Source organism: Xiphophorus couchianus, chromosome 5 (genome assembly GCF_001444195.1).
Source record: "Xiphophorus couchianus chromosome 5, X_couchianus-1.0, whole genome shotgun sequence".
Taxonomy (NCBI): Eukaryota; Metazoa; Chordata; class Actinopteri; order Cyprinodontiformes; family Poeciliidae; genus Xiphophorus; species Xiphophorus couchianus.
In genome coordinates, this window is record NC_040232.1 from 12,263,916 (window position 1) to 12,289,377 (window position 25,462).

General features: G+C 38.3%; 1 protein-coding gene and 1 long non-coding RNA gene across 6 annotated transcripts; one reads left to right on the top strand and one right to left on the bottom strand.

Moving 5' to 3' along the window:
• Nucleotides 1-12: 12 nt before the first annotated feature.
• Nucleotides 13-10,741, top strand: LOC114144147 (uncharacterized). The gene is made up of 2 exons (XR_003595419.1): nt 13-1,045; nt 9,281-10,741. It is a non-coding gene; the product is annotated as an uncharacterized LOC114144147 (long non-coding RNA).
• On the bottom strand, nt 10,461-24,887 carry suz12b (SUZ12 polycomb repressive complex 2 subunit b). 5 transcript variants are annotated; one of them, XM_028016661.1, is made up of 18 exons: nt 24,579-24,887; nt 24,176-24,320; nt 22,858-22,904; nt 22,698-22,762; nt 22,542-22,610; nt 22,391-22,440; nt 20,210-20,295; nt 19,895-20,117; nt 19,667-19,772; nt 19,478-19,580; nt 18,671-18,848; nt 18,206-18,250; nt 16,866-16,954; nt 16,533-16,676; nt 14,065-14,222; nt 13,640-13,838; nt 12,979-13,058; nt 10,461-12,130 (listed from the first exon to the last, which is right to left on the bottom strand). In XM_028016661.1, the coding sequence occupies exons 1-18, from the start codon at nt 24,591-24,593 to the stop codon at nt 11,818-11,820; spliced, it is 2,115 nt and encodes a 704-aa protein (XP_027872462.1). In that variant the 5' UTR covers nt 24,594-24,887; the 3' UTR covers nt 10,461-11,817. The 5 variants fall into 5 exon arrangements, with proteins under 5 accessions (XP_027872462.1, XP_027872461.1, XP_027872459.1 ...); XM_028016660.1 differs by having other exon boundaries at nt 16,866-16,951; nt 19,478-19,583; nt 24,579-24,886; XM_028016658.1 differs by having other exon boundaries at nt 19,478-19,583; nt 24,579-24,886.
• Nucleotides 24,888-25,462: the final 575 nt, after the last annotated feature.

A 25,462-nucleotide genomic window follows, 5' to 3' on the forward strand; every position in this document is an offset into this window, starting at 1 on the left:
AATAGATGGCAGGTATATAGTGAAACAGAGGTTACAGGGAGAAAACATTTAGAAAAAACAGAGGAAGTCCAGAGCAAAAAAACAAAGTTCAAATGGAAAAGCAAACAGGGAACATAAAGGACTGAAATCAAGGACCGAAAGTGAAATAACTACATGTAGCCTAGAGGAGAAGCTGACAAAACCGAAAAGCAAGGGAGGTTTACATACACAAGGAGGGTGATTGCAGGCACAATGAAGAAGTTAGTCTGGTTTACTGATTGTGGAACATACACATGTATTGTGGATTTTTTTTCTGCCTCATTCTTTACATGGTGAGGACCCAAATACCAAACAAATGCACAATAAAATAAATATTTAATGTGAAGAAAAAATATACAAAAACACTTCAGCTTAGGTTTGACCTGTAAGGCATTTATAATTTCAAAGACAGATCTAGGGAATCGAACCAAGGACCTTCTAGCTGCAAGATAACAGTGCTACCAACTGAGCCACTGTGCAGACTCTGACATAAAAACTTATGTACAGATTGTTACATAGATTGTTCTTTTTCTGACAAGTTTTTAATTTACAGTTATTACTTTTATGACAAGTTAAAGTTTTAATTACACAGGAGGACAAACCTTGTAGGAGCCTCCTAAAGAACCTGCCATACTGACCACCAGAATGCTCAGATTGTTTTGAGAAAATCTCCTGTATGACCAGTATGTCCAATTTCTAGTTTTTCCATTCTGATGTTGAAGTGGTTTCGCCAAAACATTCTCCTCCCGTGCTGAAGGCTGCGCCTGCCAGCACTGCCTGGAGCTCTACCGCCTGCGAGGAAAGAGATAACGCACAAAGAGTGCTTGCAATGCTTTTCCTGCCTCAACAGAGGGAAGGTGGTCAATAATTTAACCAGAAACGAGCCTCATCAGAGCAAATATTCAAGTTTATTGAATATAACTGAAGCTTCAGTTATAAGCTGATACTGTGATCAGAGAAAAGATGAAACAACGTCAGTGAGAGGATACAATTAAGTCAACTACCTGTGCTGGTATAATAGCTCTAGGTAAGAAAAAAACAGCAGCAGAAACAAAAGTCTATTGTTTAGATTTTGTTGTATTATCACTGCAGCGCAACTAGCTACTGCAGGATGGTAGAAAAGTAAAACTGAAAGCTATCCAGACATTTAAGGTCAATTTAAGAAGAATAGTGTTATGTGGTTAGAGATTTAAAAGGTAAATAATGATTATTTTGCTGATGAAATGAGCATGTGTGTTTTCTGCAAGCAAGTTTTTTTTTTGTCAAATAACTAAAATTATGTCCACAGTTTGTCAGATGGAAAAATTGCCTTGGTGTATCCTGGAGGCAAGGCGTCAACTTTTACCCAGCCTTCAGTCTAACTTTGTAGCATCACAGTCACAGCTAAATGTGTTACAAATCCATGTAAAGACGCCACAGTAATTACAGTACCTGCCAGACAACTGCTGTGTTTGCACTGAGCATTTATAATGGATGAGACTAGTGGCAGCAAAAGCAGACAAAAAAACTAAGAAACATGTAATTTTTCCAAAATAAAATAAAATTCCTTGAGGCAATTCAACAGATAGTCACAAAGGTGAATGATTTAGACCCCAAAACAGGAAAAATACACATTTTCTAACTTAGAAATATTAATAACCCTTCTCTGTTGTTGGCTCAGAAGATGAGGTTTTTACAAAGCAGCAGCATAGAATAATCATCAAGTTAATGAGATGAATAATGTATTTCAAGAAGCTTTACACATGTTAACATGATGGCACTCAGGTTTGTGTTAGGGTGTTTGACTGACCAAAGAACCCTCACATCTGTAATAGAGAGTCTGTAAGAGCACTTTGGTCTGCAGGAAGTCAGAATTAACAGGATAAGGGACGACTATAGGGTAGATTAGATGAACAGGATGATAATGAGGAACAATCAATTTGTCAGAAGAAAGGATAAAATATGGATACTTTAACACAATAATTTTTATTGTTTTTTTTAACAAACAAAGAAATTCTTAAAGTAAATCAAACTACAAAATTACAACCACGTCCTGAAAAATCAATCAATGTGATACTTATGAACTAGCAAACTAAACCTATTTATATATCCACTGTAGTTTCAACTTAAAGCAGATCATTGCTAGACCTTATTTATCCAAGATCTGGAAAATAAATGGGTTTACAAAGCAGCAGCCTTCATAAATGCATAATTTCAATGAAACTTATTGCATAAATGTCTTTACATTTTAATTCTTTGCTTAAAAGCCAAATAATCTAAAACCAAATCAGAAGAAAAACTAGACTGAATGGAAAGATTATCTATCTATCCATCCATTAACAAACATAAAGAAAGGCAAAGAAAAGTGCAAAATAGTTGATAAAAGTCTTATTATCAAAAGTTGTAATAACATCTCTCTCATTGGATTGTAAAGTTTGAAGAGAGAAACCCAGAGAAAGAGAGTAAGAAAAAGAAAAGCTTAGAGCAAAAGAAAAACAAAGAAGAAAATCTAGAATGGAAACCTTTGGGTCCATCAACTTTATGGCCCAGAAAACACCAACATCAGGAATCAAACATCATATTTGTCCTGGGTTGGGTTTAATAATTTATGACCCACCTTGGTGTCCTCAAAGCCTCACAGGACATGAAGGAAAGTCTGGGTGATGTGAGAATGTTAAGGTGCAAAAAAAGTAAACAATATTTTGTGTTGTGGAAAAATCAGTCCTGTCAATCAGTCTGACTCCAAAGCTGAGATACAAGTAATAACTTTTCTTCTCCAGAGCAGAAAAAAATAAAAATAAAAATAAACTAGCTAAGAGCAGCTTTCTGGATGAAGCTGCAGAGTAAATCCAGGTCTAAAAGTCATTTTAAGAAACCCAAGAATAAGTTAATTTAAAACAACCCTAAAGAAACAAACAAAAAAGACTACTATGTTCTAAACTTGCAGAAATAGACCAAGAAGAGCATAATTTGACATGTGCTGATATGCATCTAAATGAACAGATTTCCATAACAGCTGCAGGGTACTAACCTTTTCCTGTTATTCATATTTTAATCATCTCAGGAACATTATCTATGTGATAAAGGATCATTTCAACTCAATCTAATGATGTCCTTCTGCAAATGTCTTTTCAGAGGGTAAAATGTTTGAGTGAGTGTTCAAGCAAAGTCGGAGCTTTAAGCTCTTTTTAGCTACAAAGTCATCCTTAAATGTTCTTTCCTCCTAACCCCCATAACCATTCTCTCAAAATATCATTTGGCAATATCTCTCTCTCAATTTTTAGAATCTGAAGCTAATTTTACCAACTGCTACAATTAGCTTTTGTCTTTTGGTTCAGGCCTTGGTATAATTATTCTTTCACACCAGCTCGCCACCTGCTGCCCTTCATTTCGTGTCTCTTATTACTAGACTATGCCAGGGGTGTGGAGTCATCATAGGAAGTATTCATGCCAGAAATAGAGCCAAGGCGGCCGGGATAAGAGTTAAACTGTAACAGACTGCGGCAGTGCTCATTTGGCTGATGTTCAGTCTCAGCAGAATGGAGTTGATGAGATGAGCTTTTGGGTGTGGAAAAGGGGGGAGGAAAAAAAAAGATCGCCTGGCTCTGTATTCAGACTATGTGTCACTCCACCAGAGCACCACAAAGAGAGGACTCTGTAGGATGTACTGAAATACACTCGGTGTTAAGTATTTTATATACTGATATAACTACATATCCATTAAGAAAGCACACATTGCTTTACATTTCTATATTTCTTAAAAAAAGATTTTCTGCATTAATTAGATTCACTGTACTGCTGACACCTTTAAAAATCTACTTCATCCTCCACCTGCTGTCAGTCTCACAGCAGACACCTTGTCTCATTTACTGACAAAATGACAGCCTTAATTACCAAACTGTTCACACTCAAATCACTCCCTAATCAAGAACATCACTTATGAAAATTTCCACAGACCTGTCGACGCAACTCAACTCTACATGACTTGGATGGTTTTTCTTTATAATTGAATAAAGGCTCTATAGTGGGTGGACAGCAGTGGCGTGCACAGATATTTTGGGAACAGCTGCTCTGGTGGAAAAAGGGCACCTTGTTTGAAAAGTATGTGTCATTAGAAACAAACTTAAATATTGAACATATAAGACAAAATTTTTATCGATACGATTATGTGTATGATTTTAAAAAAAACAATCCTGAAAATTTCACTCCCCAAAAATTGGCTTACCTTGCCTTCTGGTGATACAAGCTAAGCAATTAGTTCGAGATTGAGTCAAAAGGCTTTTAGCTCTGTGAGGAGAAAGCTCTGAAGCTTGGAAACATCCACTCTGAGGAGGAGCTGCGTCTCCAAGGCGGCACTCGGTCCACCCAGGCGTTTTGCACAGCTGATTGTCTGCCCTGGGAAATTAAAGGATTTATTTCATTCATGCTCTAACATGAATGAAAGAGTCAAGGCAACACTCCAGACTCATTTTTGATGATGACATTAAAACATGACGTAAAGCTAAACAAAAGTTAATTTTACATAATACTGTCCTTTTAATAATTACCAAGATTAGGTCAAAATTTCATTTTGTTCATTTAAAAAAAATGCATAAAGCTATATCCTGGTAGCTGTGGTTTATCTGACTAAGGCATGTTACAATAAGATGTAACAACCTGTGGGAAACATTGCACATTTTGGAAGCAACAGGAAGGGCGAAGAAGGGTTTAATTATAAAGCAAAAAAAAAAAAAATACATTTACAAATATTCTCAAGAAATGACAATTAGAAAATGCAATAAATTAGAACAAAGAACAATGGATGAACGATTTATAGTGACAGGAACTAATGAAGAGCAATGAGGCTAGGCAAGTGTGAATACTCTGGGCAAGGAATGGGAATGACAGGGAAACAAGAGGAACTAATCAGAGGGAAGTGGACGCAGCTGAGAGACAGAGAGACAGAAAGAGCACACAAGCAGATGAGAAATAAGATTAAAAAACCAGCTGAGAAAAGGAGAATGCTGTCAGGCTAAGCTAAGGTGAAAGATAAGCAGGAGGCAAATCACAAATTAGAAACTAAGAGAAGATGAACACAATTTGAAGAACCTCTACATTTACAAAAATATTAAACCAGATAGTACACAAAATAGAGGAAAGAATTACAGGTGCATCCAAAAGGAAAACAAAACAAAAAAAGTAAAACAGAAACACAAACCAAAGAAAAAGCCCAAACTCCTACAGATTACGGCAATCTTCCTCTTCTTAATTCAGTTTAACACAGAAAACTGAAACGTGTCTTGTAATGCATCCTGCTGGATTTTCACTCACTTTGAAAAGGTTTGTAAGCTTTTCCCACTTCGAGAGCTGACTGATCCAAGAACGCTGAACCTTTCATGATGGAGACAGTATTGGGTTTTTTTTCTGTGGGTTTGTTTTTGAAGCGTGACAACTGCATGAGCTGTCCTACTTCTGTCACTGGATTATTCTGACACTCAGCCTCAGCTGCAACCGGTTTCAGTCCTCAATGTGTCGATGAGCTTTCCATGGAAGATCTGCAAAAAGAACATTTGCATCATTTTTGTTTTTCGAAACTGTGAACATTTAAAGATTAAAATACACCAACCCTCCACACAAAAACATAGAAGCTCAATGTTTAATGCATTTGCATGGATATGCCACTGAATATCTTACAGAGGAAAACACTGAGCTTTATGCTTTCTGTGACTGTGTCATATTTAGGGTTAATAAAGGACCCACATATAGAGACAGACTGTTTATCACTAAACTGTTCTTTAGTAATAAACAATAAGGAGAATTTACAGGGAAAAAGGAGAACAAACAGGAGGACTGAGCTAAGAACAATAATAACCAGCAATGTTATATACTGAAGTGAAAGTGGAGAATGACAGGTGAGATAATCAGGAAATTAGGAACAGCTGTGGAGGAACGTAAACAGAGGCAAGGTAAATAATAAGCACCAGATACAACAAGACACAGAAACCACCAAAGAAGTCCAAGAATACTAACTGATCTAAGAGAAATAAATCCAAATTCATGGAACAAAAATAAACTAAGAAACTAAACACAAAGGGAGGCAACACCTTTCTAACAATTGAAAGTTTCATTTAGAAGCCCCAGGGGTGCCGCCAGGAATCTTGGGCCCTCTGACAGAAAATTAAATTGCCCCCCTACCCCCGCTGCTCAGTTCAGGGCAAATATGGATGTGTGGTTTTTGGTCTGGGAGGGGTAACATTTAATTTTTACTGCTAAAAACAATCTTCAAAAACCCAATATGATTAATTTTGTAATTGACAGGGCCCCAATTTTTATTTTTATTTCTATGAACAAAAATAAATAAATAAATAAATTATGGAGGGCCCCTTGTCGGTCAGCAGGCTTTAGAATTGTCATCACTTTCCCCCCTATGTGGCGCCCCTGAGAAGCCCCCTAGTGGAGATGCCACACCTTCTGTTATTTCTCATCAGCAATACTTGATCAACATCCAGTATGTAGGCCAGTGCTGGAGTTTACGGCTGTTAAGATTTCTGCTGCCTCAGAGACGTTCCGCACGTACTGACACTGCTTCTTTGAATTTGTCTGTCTGTCAGGCTCAATTACGCACAGGCCTTATTCAGGCTAAAAATAAACACTAAAGATGCAAGCATGCCCCTTTTTGCATAAAGAGGCAGGAGAAATGAACTCACATTGTCCCTGCAGGCTTGCAGAAGTTCTGCTGTCAATTTTCTTCTGATCGGCGTCGGCAAATATTTTCTCCAAGCTGCTTTCTGCTGTGTAAAAACAAATTTTGCACGTGTTATTTCCAAATGCAAGTGGAAAAGATAAATCAGAGAAACATCTTACAAAATACAGAGTGGAGGGGTTCCATTCTCGACTGCAACTCTGCTCATAACAGATGTTGAAAACTTTTTCTTGAAGAACAGATAAAAAAATTCCCTGGATAGAGATAGATAGATAGAGAGCAGAGCAGCAACCTGCCAGATTAACTCTCAGATTAACTTCTGAGAGTTAATCTGAAACTTTCAGAAGAGTTTCAGATTAACTCCACTCCTTCATCAGAAAAAAATGTTCCACCTTCTGCACTTTCAGCATATTAGGATAAATACAACTGCTTGGAATCAAATTGTGCCTCACTTCTTTTCCACATTTTGTCACTCTATAGCCATAAATTTAAATGTATTTTTATTGGAATATTATGTGACAGACAAATGCAAAGTAGTGTTTATGAATTCAGCTCAAACGCCTGATTTTTACTCATTCTTCTTTGGAAAATAGCTAAAACTCAGACAGAGTCAAAGGAGAGTCATTTTCCAATTCTTGCTCAAATATTTCCACTGAATTTAGGTGTGGACTTTGACTAGGCCATTCTATCGTGACTGTATTTTCATCGGAACTATGCTATTGTAGCTTTGGTTGGTTGTTGAGTGTATTGTTATTTTGGATGTAATTTTGGGTTATAGCTGGAAACACATGTTGTTTATATGTAAAATAATGATTCTTCCTCCACTTTTAATACTCTTTTACTTTCTGCTTGTTTGCCGAAAAGCATTTCAATAAAATACATGGAAGGCTGTGGGTGTTAAATGGCAAAACATAAAAAAATTTAAAACTTACACAAGCCGCTGTATGAACCATGTTCTACTCCAGCCGAAACCCTCAGTGTTAAAAAAGAGAGAAAGACAAAAAAGTGTCGTCCAGTAAACAATCAGCTGCTCTTTGTGTTCTGACACTGAAATGGAGAATAATGGTGAGACATACAGGGAGCCATTAGATCAAGTCAAAAAGGGACAAAGATGTGCCAACTGCATTTCAAGATGAACATGATGCCTTTAAAATGTCAAACAATCTGCATTTCTTTTTCATTTCTGAACAGTGAGGATTTCATCTGACTTCATAATGATGTCTTGAAGCTTTTTGCAGAACAAAAATAAGCAGGAGGTTAATGGAGTTTCTGCTTGAGCAGCCAGTAGAAAAACACAACAATAATATATAAAGAATATGCAGTCTGAAACTGCGTCGCCTCTCTGCCTTGTAGTTACAGCTTTGTTTGTACTGAAGACACATTCGGCGGAGAGGATGTTGACTTGACAACAGCAGATCTTCAGATTAAAGAGCTACTACTCATTGTTTCCCTTTGTCTGCTTGAAATGAAGCACTGTTATTCCTTCCTGCTGTCTGTTACTGCTGAAATAGTAACTGTAAGATATTGATCTTAACGCCAAGCAGAAAATCTCAACAAGTCCAAACATTGTTTTTATGCTCATGAATCTGTGTGGACTTGATATTTTCAAGTATCATCACACCAAGCAAACAGCACAATAGTCTTCACCCCTAAAGGCAACAACTGCTGAATAACTTTAAATCGATCCGTAGACGGCGGCAGCCAATATTATTTCTGTAAAAAATGTGGTGCTGTGTGATGTGTGCATGCCGGTCACTTTGGGGTCGTGAATTGTTCAGACAAAAGTCTAATTATGAACAACCAGGCATTTTATCCATTTTTGGGGGAGTTCAAAAGCTTAACCTTGCTGTATGCAAGGTTCTTGTTCTACAAACCACAGCAAAAATCAAACATGGAGAACCAACATTTAGCTAGAACTCAACCCAGAACAACTGGAACCAATATCTAGCTTCATACCTCCAGAACAAACTTAAGAAACCCCTTTTAGTTTATAAATCATGGACTACTTATTCTTATTAAACATGGGGAGACAATATTTAGCTTTGTATTTTACCTTTTTGTATTTCTTTTGGTTTTGTTTTTATTTCCTTCTAATTCACGTAACGCACCTTGAACTGCCTTGTTGTTGAAAATGTGCTATATAAATAAAATTACCTTACCTTATGTTGGCCCGGCCCAGAACCCAACCCTATGGTGTTCCATCTTGATCCAGTTGAAAGTTAGAAAGATATTCTGATTAGTTTTAAGCAAAATTAAGTTACGATAAACAAAGGGCCACTTAAACTCATCCACTTTCTGGAAAAAAGCTGTAAATTATCTTTACATGCCCACATTTGCTGAAAATTATCTGTAACTACTGATTATTGATTAATTATTTATTTACAATATTACGTATTATCGCTAACCGGCAATGATAACCAACCACAACATATGTTGATCCAACTATCTTCAGGAATCTTTCACCTCTGCTGTAAAAATGACTACTTTTCTCACATACCTTATTTACTAGAAAATTGATATTCTAATTTTAACTCTCAAGAAGATTGCAGTACGAAACTCAGAGTGTTTGGAAATGAATCTCAGACAAATATTTTCATGCAGAAAAAAAAGAAGTGGATCTGTGGAGAGCAGCGAGGCGACAGCATCCCCCCTTTCCGTTGAGGATAGAGAGCGCTGAACTGTGGAAAACACCATATGGAAGCTGATGCAAAATAGTTCAGTCTGAACTAAAATCAAACATGTAAAGCCACTCACAACTCCAGCTCTGATACCACACGATGAGACATAAACAAACACAATAAAACAAGAAGGTTTTCAAGTTGTATTTCTTCTCTGTAGTTTCATTCAGCCATGCTGTAGCCAAGGATGGAGAATTTGCTCCGCTGCAGAGCTGTGGGAGCAATTTCACACATCATCAGTCCGCTTCAGTATCTCATCACAGAAACACCGAGACCATTTTTAGTTGAAAGAAAACATCACTGTCGTTTTTAGCTGGCAATGCTGCGGAGCTTCGGTCAGATAGTTAGTCAATAAAACTTTCATGATTGATTTTTTTGTTGTTTTTTTTTTACACAGCAATTCATGGTTGTAAATGTAGCCAAAACCCCATCATATTATCCACCGGCATCCTTTCACATTTGATCTTAAATTGCTGTCATCATCATTGTTGAGTGTTTTGTAGATTGCTATGATTCTCTGTGACATAAAAAAAAAATCTAACAGTTATGAAAGTAACTGAAACACTGAAAACACAGAAGCACTTAATGTTATTGTGATCTACTAAGCGGTTGCTATGTCTGTTGTTACAAATGTAAAAAATTAAGTTTAAAAAATGACTATTATTACTATTATTTTGAGTAATGCACCACTACTCACCAAGAAAATTAAGTCTCTACTGTCATCTACAGGCTAAAACAAGAAACAGATGCTACATATAGCATATGTGCATTTTATATAGATCCTACATAAATACACATTGTGACATGTACTGTACATGTAACGTATCTTGTAATTGTGACTTTGAAAGTTAAAATTATGACTTCCTGTTGGGCTTTTTTTTTTTTTTCATGGCAGAAATAGGTTTCCGTTATTGCACACTCAAGGCAAACCTGTAAAAGAAACCTACTAAACCTTATTAAATTTCACTTTAAACCCTAATCTGCCAGGCGTGTGAAAAAATTTGGGCTCAACTGTACATGGACCATTACGGTCAAAGCTTTGATTACTCCAAAATAAAAATGCTTATCTCCATGCAAATTCATAAAATCATCACAGGCTTCAGTAAGGGCAAATGTATTTTATTTCTTTAAATATAAAATACTCCAAAGTACACAATGTGTTCAGACAGTATTGATGAATAGGTCAGCCTCAATAAACGGTGAACAGAAAAACTATATGGGTAGTTTGGCTGTCTGATTGAAATAGTGACAGTTTCATGTGCACAAGAAAATAGGACTGAAAATAAAAGTTTTCTGAAGTTAAAATAATAATAATAATAAAAAAGACTGGTGAAAATATCCCCCTTTGGCATAAACTGTATCTAACAAGGACCAAGCATTAAAATAAACAACCTACCGCTATAAGAGAAAAACTGCAACTTGTCGGTCACTAGACCAGGAACGGGACACAGCTAAAAACAGTTCATGTGATTTACATGAAAACATATTTCCTCTACTGATGACGTCAGTAAAACAACTTTGAAAATAGGAAAACCTGCAGATGCTGACATGGGAAAACCAAGTATGCTATTTTTGATACTACTCACCAAACATGCCACAGAGAGTGATGTGCTGCTGGTTTCTAGGAAAAATAAAAGTATCCCACTGATTTCCCTGTCTTCCCTTAAGCTTTCACCACAGAAACACTTACGAGTTGATGAAAACAAAATTTGAATTTACCATGTTCAAGATTGAATATACTATGCCACTACTTTCAGGACAACTTGCCAACAATAACCATGCTGGGATCCCGACACAAACTTTGCAGGATTCAGAGATCAGGCCTTACTGTCAACTACAGATTTGATTTTCTGTACAGGGCTCTCATATGCGCATTAAATAATCCACAGCCAATTTCTTCACCAATGAGAGCATCAAAACAATCCTCAATATTGTATGTGGCGTAATATTTGTGTGTTTTTTTTTTAAATTGTTGATTTAACTTTCTAGAAACAACCAAGAAGTGCTAAAATAATCAGCTAAAAGTTATAAACATGGTTAAATTTTATGTGTACAAATAGCGACAAAGTCCTCAGTACAGTTTTAACTGTAGCCTTCATACAATCCTCCACAACATCGTTAAATCAGTTGTGAAATAAGAGGAGACACACTTTGTTCGTTCTCCCATAAAAAGGGGACGTTGGCGGCTCCTACGATAAGTGTGGTAAAAGCAGGACCAATTTGCATCATCTCGCGTCTTCAAAGTGGATGTGGGTGATTCGCTGTCATTATTGTTCATATTTGGTTCAGTTCTCAAGTTTCAGAAACCTGTTTAGCCTCAGTACTGGTCAGCTCAGATCCTCCGACTGCCAGTTTGTTAGCCTATCTAAGCACCAAAGGGTTGGAAATGTTCCTTGATTTACCAGAAAACAAAATCATAAAGCCCCATGTGGGTCTCTGTCCCGTCCATCCAGACCGACATCAGTCTGTTAGAGCGCTTTTTGTCCGCTTGCCCTGCTTCCCTCCGCTGGACGTAACGGCGCTGCCGTTGTAGCCTCCCGCCGGCCCCGTCGCCTCGTCCTGCTGCTCCTCCTTGGCGTCCGGCAGCTCTTCTTTGAGTTCTCGCAGGCTCGCCATCACCTCGTCGATGGTGGCCGTGCTCACCAGGTTGAAGTCATGCATGCTGACCAAGTGCAAGAGGAAGTTGCGGCAGAGGTTGCGGCGGATGATGTGAGCGCCGAGGTTCTCCACGAAAAGCATGACGGCTTGTTTCATCTGGTTGTCTGCTATAAAGCTGGATGAAATGAACAAAGCAAAACAAAAGTTAACATCAGTCAAACTGCATCAACAGGTGTCAGGTCAGGGAGGCATGAGATACTTCCTATTTTTCTAGGGTTTATATAATTACGTCCCCATGACATCCTCGATAAATGTTTCCAAGGTGATGGAGAACAAGACAAGTCAAGACCAGACTTTCTTTCTGTTGACAGGTGATTAGCAGTGCGGGATTTTTATTCCCACAGAGAAAAATGTTTCCATGACGACATGTATTATGAATAACTCCATCTTCATAATTGTTAGATTTCTTATCTTGGTCACTGACGGGCATAAAGGTAAGTGAAATGAAAACTCATCAAAATCACAAGAAGCAAGTTACCTTAAGCTGAAATATCTCTGGTTGAACTCATGTCTATTTACTCAACTCAGCAGCAAAAAAGGTTTTGGAACTTAAAATGTTACTTATTTTGTTGATATATGATTTTCAATTAAAATACGACCAATTACAGACCTTGTAATTAACTCGATTAAAACTTTAATCAAGTCCCTCAATTCTTTTGTATGCTTTACCAGACCTCAGATGGAAACTCTACACTAATTATAGAAAAGTTAACAGGTGCTTTCAATTGAACCAATCAAATGATTGCTTAAATTTTAATTTTGGCTTCAAACATTAAAAACAAAAAGCAATGAAATTATCCAGTTTTATTGCACATTATTTTGGAATTTTGAGCTTTAAATTTTTTTTAATTTTTAACTGTGGATTCCTGAACATTTTATGATCCAACAAGCTTTTAATCTACTCTGGCTTTTTCTTGTGTTTCTGTTGTGTGGTTTGAAAGTCGGACTGTTTGTTAAACTTACCCGTGATTCATGACATGCAGGTTCCAGAGCTTCATCACCTCCTTCTCTCCCTCATTGACGTCTGTGAACTCATCCAGTTGCTGCAAATGGAAAAGAAAGAAAAGAGTTTCAGCTAATTTGAAAAACAGTGTAATCTACCTCAGCCAGCTAGGAAGGGAAATTATTTAAATATATAGTATTTCATTTTTCTTACATGAGGGCCTTTATCTCCTCTTTATTTCACGCCTGGCTACTAGCAGTTTATATAGCTACACTCTCTAGACTTTCTAAGCAAACAAACTAGAATTTGATGAAAGCGGATTGAACGGGGATCACAGGCGAGACTTGTGTTTGCCCAGGACGACTGAATAAAAATGTGCTTCTCTTGTAAAAGATACAAATGAAACCATGAATCTTTTGCTTCCGCTACATAGACAGATACTTTTACATATAAAATCTCACAAAATGCACAAGTTAGTGGTTTTGACATGACAAAATGGCAGAAATGTTCAAGGAGACTAAATACTTTGCGCAGCTAAACTTAGCAGAAAGAAAACTATCCACACAAAGCCAACACCACACTTGCAACTTGAAGGGTTTGTTTAATTAACTTTCACAAAGACATTATTGAGCCTAGGTGAGGTCAAAGGTCACAGGATTGAACCAGATGGCAGCTTCTCACCGTGGCCGTCTTCTCTCGGAGCCACTCTGGGTCTCTCTCGTCTTCGCTGTCCACGTCCATCTCCTGGGGCCGCAGCGGCATGCAGCTGTCACTGTGGAAGTAGAGCCGGTTGTGGCCACTGACGTACGTCCTCTGCTGCTCCAGCTCACCGTCCTCGGACTCCAAGAACTCCGACAGACTAGGTTTGGTCCGCTTGGGCCTAGAAACAGCGAGAAAGACAAGGCAGCCTGCTATAAAACTGTAGGTTCAGACTGTGAAGCAACCAAAATGTTGATTATGTAGGATTTATCTCAATAAGCTTTGCAATTTACCTGAAATCCAACATACCAGTGCTTATTAACAAATGGTGTTTAGGTGACTCTACAATGAAGCGATTAAAACTAACTGGGAAGACGTAGCAGAGGTTGAAACAAGGCGGCATTTACCTTGAGACCAGTATGTGAGTAACTGGGGTCCTTTTAACTGGGCCGTTTCGGCTGAAAGCAAAGCCCGGCTGACTGTGAATGTCCTGAGGGTTGCCCACGTAGGAGCCATCATAGCACTCATTGATGGACACATCTATCCTTGCTCCTTTGGGGTGAGGCTGAACGTTTCGGAAGGGAGAAAAGGATCAGAGAATTAGGCATCACCACAAGGACAGAGACAAAAAAATCAGACAAATTAAAAAATTACTTGGATATCTGATCACACGGTTTCCTCAAAGGTGACCTACTAGATTTCCTTGAAGTAATTGGAATAAGTTTACGGGTTATACATTTTTCTGCACAAAACCGTTCTGTGATAATGATATTTTTTTTTGTTTGTCTATTTTGAGTTTATTTCAGAAAGAGCTGATTTTGGGCGTCTTGTCACTTAAATCCAAATAAGCAGCTTCTGGCTAAGCCCCCCCAACTCAATGTTTACACTCACACCTGATAATAATGGCTGTGCAACTATAAAAGATGCACAACCTCACAACCGTACATCTTTTGAAAAGCAGAAGTGGAGCCTCCTGGACAACCAACAAGAATGCGGTAAGCAGTTTCTGCATGGTAAGTCACAAAAAACCCTCGTCTTTTCCAGCAGCCTGTATAAAGCGGTAAAACCAGGTAAGCAAAGTGCCAGAACAGCACTTGGGTTGCTAGGCGATGGGGTGGGCATGACTGGGGTTGCTAGGTAAAAACGCAGTTCCGGTTGGTTGTAACTCAACATTTGGGGGGTTTTTTGAAACGTTTTCTACGGACCAAAAGACATTTGCCAAAAAAAATTGTTTTTTTTCTTAAGCTGTTTTCAAAGCAGTAGAAACCCAAGAATAAAAACATGCAAAATGTGAATCAGTCTCTGAGGGAACTAGTCCAGTAAAAGTCTTGTTTTTCTAAAGCGAGGCTTTGTGGCTAGAAGAGTGACAGCAGTGAGTGTCATTCAAAGGTATAAACAATCATTCTGATGATGCACCAATCTCCTCCAAGTTGAATAATAACCTAAAATTCCCTCTGTAGATGTCTGATAAATTACAGAGGCCAAAACTTTCAAAACAATGTCCTTGCATTTAAAATTATTGCAAACTTAGCAAGTTCTGTCAAAAAAGGAGCAGGGACGTAGCTAAAACGTGCAGAACAGCAGTAGCTCTTGAGGGCTAGAGCCGGAGATTCCTGACATAAACCTTTATGTTTTGGACTGTGGGAGGAAATTGGGATACCTGGACAGAACCTACTCATGCATGAACCTACAACAAGCAAACTCCACAACCTAGGCCAAGATTCAAACCCAGAACCTCCTTACTACAGGAGAACTGTGTCACCTTACAACCCTGAAAATTCTGAACACAAAAAATTTAAGGTAGCAATATAAACAGTAATTCTGCTGAGGCAGAAGGACAAGGAAAACAGGGGGGAAAAAACAACAAAAAAAGAGCTAACTGGATTTCAGGGAGAGCCTCTGATACACAGTGATAAAATATTATCCCTGTTCCTACTTCTGTGCACTGCGTCCTGGAGTGAGTTTTAAAGTTTAAAGTCTGTTGAAGCAAAGGGGGGACGCCTCTCGATTTAAACCATGGCAGATAAAAAAAATGTGATAGACATGAATCAGAAAGAAACCAGGACAGCAGCGTCTAACAACAGGAGATTGGATAATGTGGAGACTCTGGAAATACAACAGCACCTTCCCTGACCTACAAGCACAGCTCTGGGTCAGATCTTCAACGAAGACATTTTCTGCTCAGACTGGATGACCCGTGATGATAATTTGCTTATTTATGACAAAAAGAACCAATAGAGGTGCGGTGCTCATTCTGTAAAGTGTAATATATGGAGCTTTTTGACTGAGAGCTTCCTGTCCCCATTAATCGGCTGCTTAAATCACTTTTTTCAGCAATACCACTGAAGTAAAAAGAAAAGAAAACAAGTAATTTATTGTACTTTAAATCTATGAGACAAATCTTGAACTACTTCTTTAGGAGGGTGGATGGTACCTGGACCAAACCTTCTGAGGACCAACACACAAAGAAAAAGGACTCCTGTATAATTTTTAAGTTGTCACAAATACTTTGAACACTGCCCCCAAGTTGTGGCAGAAAGCAACAGCAGGCAAATGTGCATCTACAGTTTAATCACAGCTACAGAAATGCTACAAGCATAAGTAAAGATGAACTGGTAGAGCATTAATTGTGCTTTGATTATTCTGTAAATGCATAAAAGAGAGGACAGTCTGACATTTCTTAACTGACTTCTCTGTCAGTTAAGAAATGACAGGGATGACAACACAAAACTGTACAGTATGTCTGACGTTGCATTATTGGAACCAAGACTGAAACACTTGGATGGTTCCCCTTTTCCAACACAGCTGATTTATTACAGATGTGAAAACAGCATAAAACTCTTTAAGACAAAACGTCCCAAACTCGCTTCCTCACCACATAGTTGAAAATGAAACGCGAGTGGGAGAGCTTGAGGTGCTTGAGCAGGCTGTAGAGTTTGCTGCAGTTCAGAGTACACCAGGGACAGTGGAGATCGTCTCTGGCCTCGGTCTGCTGCCGCGTGTTATTGTTGTACAGGAACTATTGAAGAACACATCACAGAATCACTACAAAGCAGTTTTAATCACCCCCAACGGATGTAAGTAGGTGTAAAGAAAATGTCAAATCTTTTTCTTATCAAGATAAACATTAAAAAATCATTACTATTATTTTCCAGATGTCTCAAGATGTAATTCAGTACCAATCCCAGTGTTGTTTTTTTTACTGTACCTGATAAAATATACGGAGCTTCTGGCGCGGCTCAGATGGGATCTGCTCTTTCCTCGTCTGACTGTCTGTGCTGACTGAGTCTTTCACTGCCGACAGGAACAAATGCACACGTTAATGGTTTGTTTATCACCAAATATCAAAAAACTGCTTGTGAGACAAAACTGAATACTGACTTTTCCTTTGCTCCCAAATATGTGACACAAGTTTGAACATTGGAGAAGTCCCTTCCAGACAAAACAACATCCAACTCTATGGTGTTATGTAACCGCTAACGATGATAATAATAGTAATACATGTCAATACTAGAGATGCACCAATCAGGCTTTACTCGGCTAATTTCAAATAAACAAAATATACACTATTTTTCCCAAAGTATCTAAACTCCTTTTGTTATTTTGTGGCAATTTACTCTATTAGTGGGATGCTAAAGTCCATTTGCTGAAGTGTAGCAGCTCAGTGTTTTATTTCACTACAGTAGTTTTTATTTTCTAATGCTATTGGTAGACACAAGCGTTTTTCTCAATAAAAAGCAAACCAAAAAAACCCTCTAAAATGTCCCACTGTAAACACTGAACATTTCATCATCATTTCTTGTTTTTCAGACTTTTGCCCTCAAATTTTCTAACTGACAAACAAAGTACCAGGTTGGCAGCTCTCTAAGTTTGAGGTCATAGTCTTCTAGAAACACAGACTTCAAGGGCATTTCCGTTTCGGCAAAAGGCAACATGACCTCTTCTACGTACACTGATGTATTTAAACTGATCCATGATCAAATGAAAGGGCCAGACAGACCTGAAACAACAGCACAAGGACTCTGCTGATTCTTCTCATCTATTATTTAAAGCTCATCAGCGTTCTGTTTACTTGGGATATTCTTCCATTCATTTGAATGTAGTTTTCAATTTTCTGTTACTTCATTTTGGTTTAGTTTAGATCTGAAGGCATTTAAGATCCCCTCTTCAAACTGTTTGTGATGTAGAAACAATTTGTACCCAAAAAGACAACACTGATTGACCTGCTTAGTGGAGTTTGTCACAACTGCACATCAGGGTTATTGTGTTGGACAGTATTCACAAAATAAATCAGAAAGCCATTCACACACACAAAGGAGTGTGCCACACAGTCACAAAAGAACCATTGGATTTGAATAAAAATGTTTATAAGATTACCCAGAGATATTTTTTCCTAAACTGTAAACTAAAAGAATCAGAAAAAGGTAGTTTTAGTACTAATTAAGCAAGCTATGACAATAGGATGATGAACCGGTGCATTCCTAGTATATTTACATCATTCGGTCTGGAATTTTATGTTGCAATATGAAGCAAAAAAGTAATGCTTACACTTTAGTTGTGTGCTACATGAGTTGATCTCTGCTGAATGTTTCTCTGAGAAGTAACAGAAATAAGATTATGTAATGACTAACTCACTCATTTTCTGCAAAGCAATAAACTGAATATAAACAGTAAAAAAAAGTTTAAAAAGAAGCCGTCAGTGTGACTTCCACAAATTGACTAATTATTAAAACAGTTTCTAAATAAAATTAATAAAACACAAAGTAGTTCTCATGTCTGAAAGGGACTCAACAATTACGATGCTGTTCTTCACTTTAGGTCCAAATGCTTTATGCCAAACAACTGTTAGCAATTCAAGAGCACACAGCCATCTGTGCACCGCCTCTGTTTCTTTAATTAGACTTTTCTGACACCTCTAAACAAAAGACCTAACAAAAACTAATCGACATTCAAAGAGACGACCAGGATGTATGAACATTTCAAAATTAACCTCGACTTGAACTTCACACGTACTCATAAGGGCTGCGTGGTGGTGGCTGGTCCGGGTCTCCATTGGGCTGGTGGTTTCTGAGTTGCGGGTTGAAAGAGGTTTGGCTACAGGCGCGGTGGACTTTGCTCCGACATCGCCTGTCCAACGCAGCGTAAACTGCAGCGTGGGTCCCTGAGAAAACGTCTCAAACGGTGGGATTCTCTGTGGGACAGACACACAGAGTAAAAACGTCTCAGAAAAGAGCAATAATGACGCCGAGACACTCCCGTCTTAGTCAAGAAAGGGAAAAAGTATCGATGTGCTGAGCAGGTTTTTATTGGCCAACAAAGATTTCTGGTTTTCTTTGAGGTCGGATCTGTGTGTCAGATTCTGACCAATACCATTTTTGTAAAAACTATAACTACTGACGCACAACATTTATTAGCATTAACTGATACTGGCCAATTCAATATTAACATCGGCCCAAATTTTCACATACTTGCATCCCTAATTATAAGCGAAAAACAAACAGCTGGTTCTTTGATAGTGGTTGTAGATGAGCAATCCAACAGAAATTAAGATTATCTCCATGTGTGTATGAAAGTATATATTCCCCATATTTGCCTCATCTCTACCATCGTCTGATCAGTCCATAGAAACTAACCAATCAAAGCAGACTACACAGTCTGGTCACAGTTAGAAGTTTGTCTCCATCTGCCGTATAAACAACACTGGACAACTATCAGTGTGGATCTGCAGGTGTTGACAAAGCAACTGCAGAGATGTTGAAAGAAGAACTCATAAGTTGAGCAGAAAAGAAGCTGATCTGGAGACAGACTCAGGTCACTCACCTTGCCATCAAGGATCGTTTCCCACGTCGCCCGTTTCTTGCTGACTGGACTCTCATCCATCCCTTGCATTGACACCTCGTACTCTCCGTCCAGCAGCTGCAGCCTCCTGTAGGAATGGACTCACTCACTAAAAACAGGTTTATCCAAAAATCTGTAAGAAAAAGAAGTAATTGGACCAGAACCGCTCACCGATTCTTATCAAAGACAGTCATCTGTGCAATATAGGTCTCTGTGGTCCCTCCCTCCTCTCTGTGGGCTGAACCTCTCTTCTTTCTACTGGGAGTTTCTGTCACATCTAAGTGGAAAAAGTGAACATTTCAAAAATGGAGGAAATAAAACACTGAGTGAGCAAAACTTTTTATATCTAAAGTTATTAGAGTAGCAGCTGCACATAAAAAAAAAAAATCATTGACGCACCAATATTCTCATTGGCCTCCCCATTGACCAGACCACTTCTCCCAGTGCACGACACCCTGAAGAGGAGTGAATAGGACTTCACCGTGTGGCTGTTGCTGGGCTCAAACTCATTGCTGGGGACGAGTAAAGAGGGGCAGGAGCCCAGCTTGGTCTGCTTGGAGTCAGGATTCAAAGGCACCTGCTTTTTACCGGTAGGCACTTGTTTTATCGGGCAACTGACATCCTAAAGAATCAAACAATTGTGAGAGTCATCAGCAGGAAGTGAGGACATCAGAAAGAAATAATCAGCTTCAAATTCAAAATTTTACACAATACCTTGCGTTTTTTATGGCAGACTTTGACAAGTAGCACCTCTAATGACACTGAATGTTGCTCGTTCTCTGAATTCTGAGATGGCTTTTCTGTCAAGCAATAAAAGAATGTTAATATTCACTTCAGCTAAACACATTCAAACACGGACAGGTTCTATTGGTACTGCTACAGCCCATTAAAAACTGCTCGACTTAAAACTATCAAAATAAAAGCATGTCTAATGTCAACCCACAAACGTTTAGTATAATAAAAATTTGTTGCTATTTATGCTATGGTATGCAAAAATAAGATAGAAAATGTGTTGTTATCCCTGAAGAGTCTATAAATTGTCATGTTTTAGGATGTTTTCACACCTGATTCTCTGGTAATCTTGGTTCAACTGGGGACCAAAACTGCGGCATTTGTCACATTTTTAACAACTGTGATTCGCTTTCACACTACACTGTGTAAAACAAACCGAACCCTTAGAAAGACTCTCGCCTGTGTTGGCGCTGCACCAAGAAGTCCTCAATGAAGCGACAAAAACCTAAAAAAAGACATGAGCACCATTTCTTTCTTCACGAAATGTAAACTAAAATGGAGTGCTGTGAGATTTTAGCAGTTGTAGAATTTCTCTTTTGTTTTTAGCAAAAGATCACAAGCCAGTTCTCCTGCTAAAGTGGCACTTTTGGGTGGTTCCATTTACCCAGAATACTGTGGGCTGTAGGCCGCTTCCTGCTTTTTGAACAGTCTCCAGTCCACTGGAGCGTCTGCATGTGCAGCACCACCACCACAGGTAACAGGTTTTGTTTAAGACAGTGCAGCGTGAAAGCAAACTGTAGCAGCTGAAAATAACAAATGTTGCAAATTTGGTCCCTAACCAAACAGAGTCTATCAGATAGTCAGGAGTAAAAACTTTTTATAAACCGTTTAATATAAACTGAAGTCAAATTTAACCCGTTTGAAGGAGATCAAACATTCTGCTGGGTAGTTTGGGATTGTGTATACAGCAAACTGGACCAGAGAAAGTTAAGAACTATCCAGATGAGAACTATCTGGATGCTGTGACAGAGGATTATAGATTTCAGTGTTAAAGGTAATCTCCCAACACATTCCTGTTCCTGAGCTGTAAATATTTATAAAAAGGTAGAAGATACACAGAGAGGAGTGCAATAGGACAACTCCAGCCTAATCTGACTGATTGTGTCAATGGTAGACGAGGCATCAAAACTAATCAGGATGAACTCTAAGGTCAAGACATGTCACTGTCTGATTTCACCATCTGCTGCATTTTATCCATATTTGCTGCCAAGGAAGAAGACCAAGAAACATCAACTGCTGCACAGAAAATCCAGGAAGTGAGATTCAATGTCAAATGCATGTTGAAAGGTCCCTGGATGTGGGGGAGAAAAGAACTCCCTAACCTACAGCTGAACATGGAGGGGGCTTGGAGCACTAAAGCCTTGGATCTGTGTAGGACACAATGACTACCAAGGTCTGCTACAACAAAATGTTCTGCTCAGCTTCAGAAAGTTCAGTCACAGCTCATCAGTCCTCCACCAGGCCAGTGACCCCAAAGAATTAAAAGCACTCAAACTCAGATGCAAAGAAGCACAGCACTATTCCTAACTGAGTCTTTATGAAAAACCACATCTTAATGTATTGAAGGTCTTTGGAAAGACCTGAAAACTAGAGCATGAAGACACCACAAACAAAACCTGAGACAAGATATAAACAGTTTGATGAAGTGGACAAAACTACATGTTGGTTTATACAGTTCTGGCTATTTCCTTTTTTTTTTTTACATTCAACTAATTCAATAATCAGAAGTTGATTTGAGTTTCTTTTCTCCCTGTTGAAAGAAACCAACACATTTGTGTTTGTATAAATAGCAAGCATGGAACATCTCTCAGAGGTCGAAGACTGTATTATTTGAAACCTGTACTTCCTCTAAGCTTCATGTCTCCAACAAAATCTCACACAAATATAGCCAATGTTCCTGTGCAAGCTTATGTAAGCTCTGTAATTTGTAAGGCTCCTCTGTGACCATATTTCTGCAAATTAGTATTTTTTTTCCCCAGGCAGAACCAAATAGCAAAGCAGTACGGGTTGACATTAAGTTCCAAGTTTCACAGGAGCACACCTATTCTCATTCAGATATTGATTTGGAAAATGTTTTTAATCAAAGAAAAACACATTGCTCACCATCCTTATGGAAGAACCCGGTGAATGTTAATTGTAGGTGTGAAGACAAGCTAAAAGATACAAAAAGATATGTAATAAATACGTGTTAAAGACTGACGTTAAGCATCTTTAAATAATTTAAAGTGTAAAACTTAGATGCGATCTTCCTTACCTTGGCGAATCCTGCTCTAGTTTCATTTTATCTATTGTCTTTAACAAATCGTCCACTTTGAATGTTTTCCTACAAATCAGATTTAAAAAAAAACCATTTGAAATATTTTTCAAACAGGGTCTGCTGACTTGTGTAACAGAAATTTTAATTACGTACCTTCGGGCATTTGTTCGATTATTTCTGTGAGACATGAAGGTGAGGGTCCTGTGCAAAAATATGGGCTGAAAACGATAACAAGAGGTGAGAATAAGTTTGGATGGTCAGGTTAGTGCAGATAAATTCCTGAAAAAAAGAAATGGAATAAATGTTTACTTACCGCAATGAGGTTCCTTGTACGGAGGAATCTGTATATCTGAGTAGGTTCTAGAAACAATAAGACAAACAGTGAGCATTAATATTGAGTTATGGTTCAAATCTGGCTGAGCTGCTCAATCTGTCTCTCAGCCTCCTTCTATAACTGATAATCAAATATCAGACCATTTTAGTATGTTGGGAGCTTTCTACTGAATTACACATTTCTCATTGGTTTCTGTTTGGAATTGCCTGCAACACTAGTTAAAATATAGGAAAAGGCTAAAAAATGTTTTCCTTTTTTAAAGGCAGAATCTCCTTTTGACTTAATTACTGCCATTTGTTTCTAGTTTCAAAGAAATGTAGACAGCTTTTAAACATATAAACTCAACTTAAATCCTCAAAGTCGCATTACATCTTAGAAAGTGTGCAATATTTCTTATAAGTAAGCCAAAGTGCGAGTCAAGTCAAAGCAAGAGTAGAGAGGATATATTGAAGTATGACCCATCATATATCAACTTGGGGCATTATATTCTCTAGATTTACTGACTATAATTAAGAAAGTATTTTAAATCTCAGATCTGCAACAAATCTGTGTGTTTACCTCAGTCACACTGGTTTTATATTTGGAGGCAAGTTAAAACAGATCCAGGTTTTATAAGGATGTTAATAAGTAGTACAACAAAAGCTGTGTGTAAACTCTGTAAGTCAGTTGAGGGTTACTGAACTTGGATGTGTGTAATTTCAGGTAAAACAGGTATAGGAGGAATAAGAGAATGAATCAAGATTAAGAGGCAGGAGGAAAACTGAAAAAATTACGTGGGCATCCCTCACTGTCAATATTTATACAATAATCATATTGCAAATGACTGCTTGGAATTCAATAATGAATTTGATGTCTGATATACTTTAACTGTTATGAATGAAAATGCAAAAATGAAGATATAAATAAGAAAATATTAGCAGAGTCACATTTATTCATTTTCGGTCCTTTATTTGTGTTATTTGGATGAGACGATCATCATTAGAAAGGCTTGTCCTGTCCCTTCAGTCGTTTAGAAACCTATTCATCGTCGTTTTTTGTCATATTCCTTTAGGCCTAAAACCATCACCCGACTGAGACCAATTAATTGGTCTGCAACAAAGTTTTATCTGGGGTTTTTTTTCACTGCCAAACACATTCGGTGTTTTTTACGTCTAGTTCAACACTATGAGGAGGTGGGAAAACGGAGGCCTGACAGAAATGATCAGCCCAACAAATGCAACTTCGCTGCATAGCGGGTTAGAACTCTGAAAAAGCATAGCAAAGTTAAATCCGGATATAGAAAGCGGTGAAATCTTACTTTCAAAGGCCTGCAAGAAGAGCTCATGGTCGGCCTGGATCTGCTCCATCTTCGGCTTCTTCACGGAGTTCATCACCGCGGATGAGGCGGGGTACACGGCGCCGTTAGCTTTGCAGCTCGCCCCGCTCATGATGTGACCTGAGTTCTGGGAGGGAAACGGCATCTCATATGGGGATATAAATCACTACAGAACAGGTGGTGGATATTTACAACCCGTTAGCTTAGCCACAACAAGGCACATTCTCTCGCATTAGCGGCATAGCCGTCACCAACTAGCTCGGCTAAAAGCATGGCTAACGAGTTTGCTATCTTGGGATTTCAGTGTGAAATTAAAACTGGGCGGGTAAAGAAAGTCGGAAATTTTTCTTGGGGAAAATATTGAAAGTAATGAAACATAACCCACCCTGGCTGATGGCATTAATGTGTCAGACGACTGGCAGGAATCTACAGCCGAAACCCATGAAGAGGAGGCAACGACGCGGAGGCTAATTAGCTAGCAATGCTAGCATAGTTCAGTTTAAAAAAACAGGCGTCCTTACACCCAAAGTTCCGTTTAATTCTCCTGATCCAAAATACTAATTTATATCACTGGAATCCTTAGTGAAATTAATCACACTGATAAAAAAGTGTGATTTACTGTAAGCTATATGTCGCTCCCTTCAGTTTGTACTAAACAACAGAACAAGAGTAGGTGGTCAGCCAATAAAAAACGAGCAGAGAGAAAGCAGCGGCCTTATTGGACAATCATCTCCGGACATGACGTACACCCCGCCCTCGCTTTCAGCGATTTTGCGGGAAATCCACTTCACCAGCCTTCATTTCAAAACAACCAGGTGCTTTCACACAGCACGTTTAATAACCTTATTGGATAAATATTGTTGCATCTTAATTTATTTGTCTAGCTGCTGTTTTCTTGAAAAGCCAAATAAAATAAACAAACATCTGTTTTATTTATCCTGAGCTGTGTCAAAAATTAATTAAACTCTTCAATAATCAAAAGAAAAATCTTTATGTGTAATACAGCAGCCAAAGCTAACCAGATTTTTGCAGATTTTCCACTTGTATTTTGATGTTTCATCTGGAGGTAGAAGGCCTCCCTGCCATCACCCTAATTGTTAACTGCCTCGGCAGATTCAAGTCAGGACTCTAGCTCGGCCACTACAAAACATAAATATCACTTCCTGTAAAAAACAACAAAAAAAACATGTGGGTAACAGGAAGAGATTACTTTTAAAACCTTTATTTGCCAGCGATATAACATATTTGGGCCTTAATCATAGATATAGA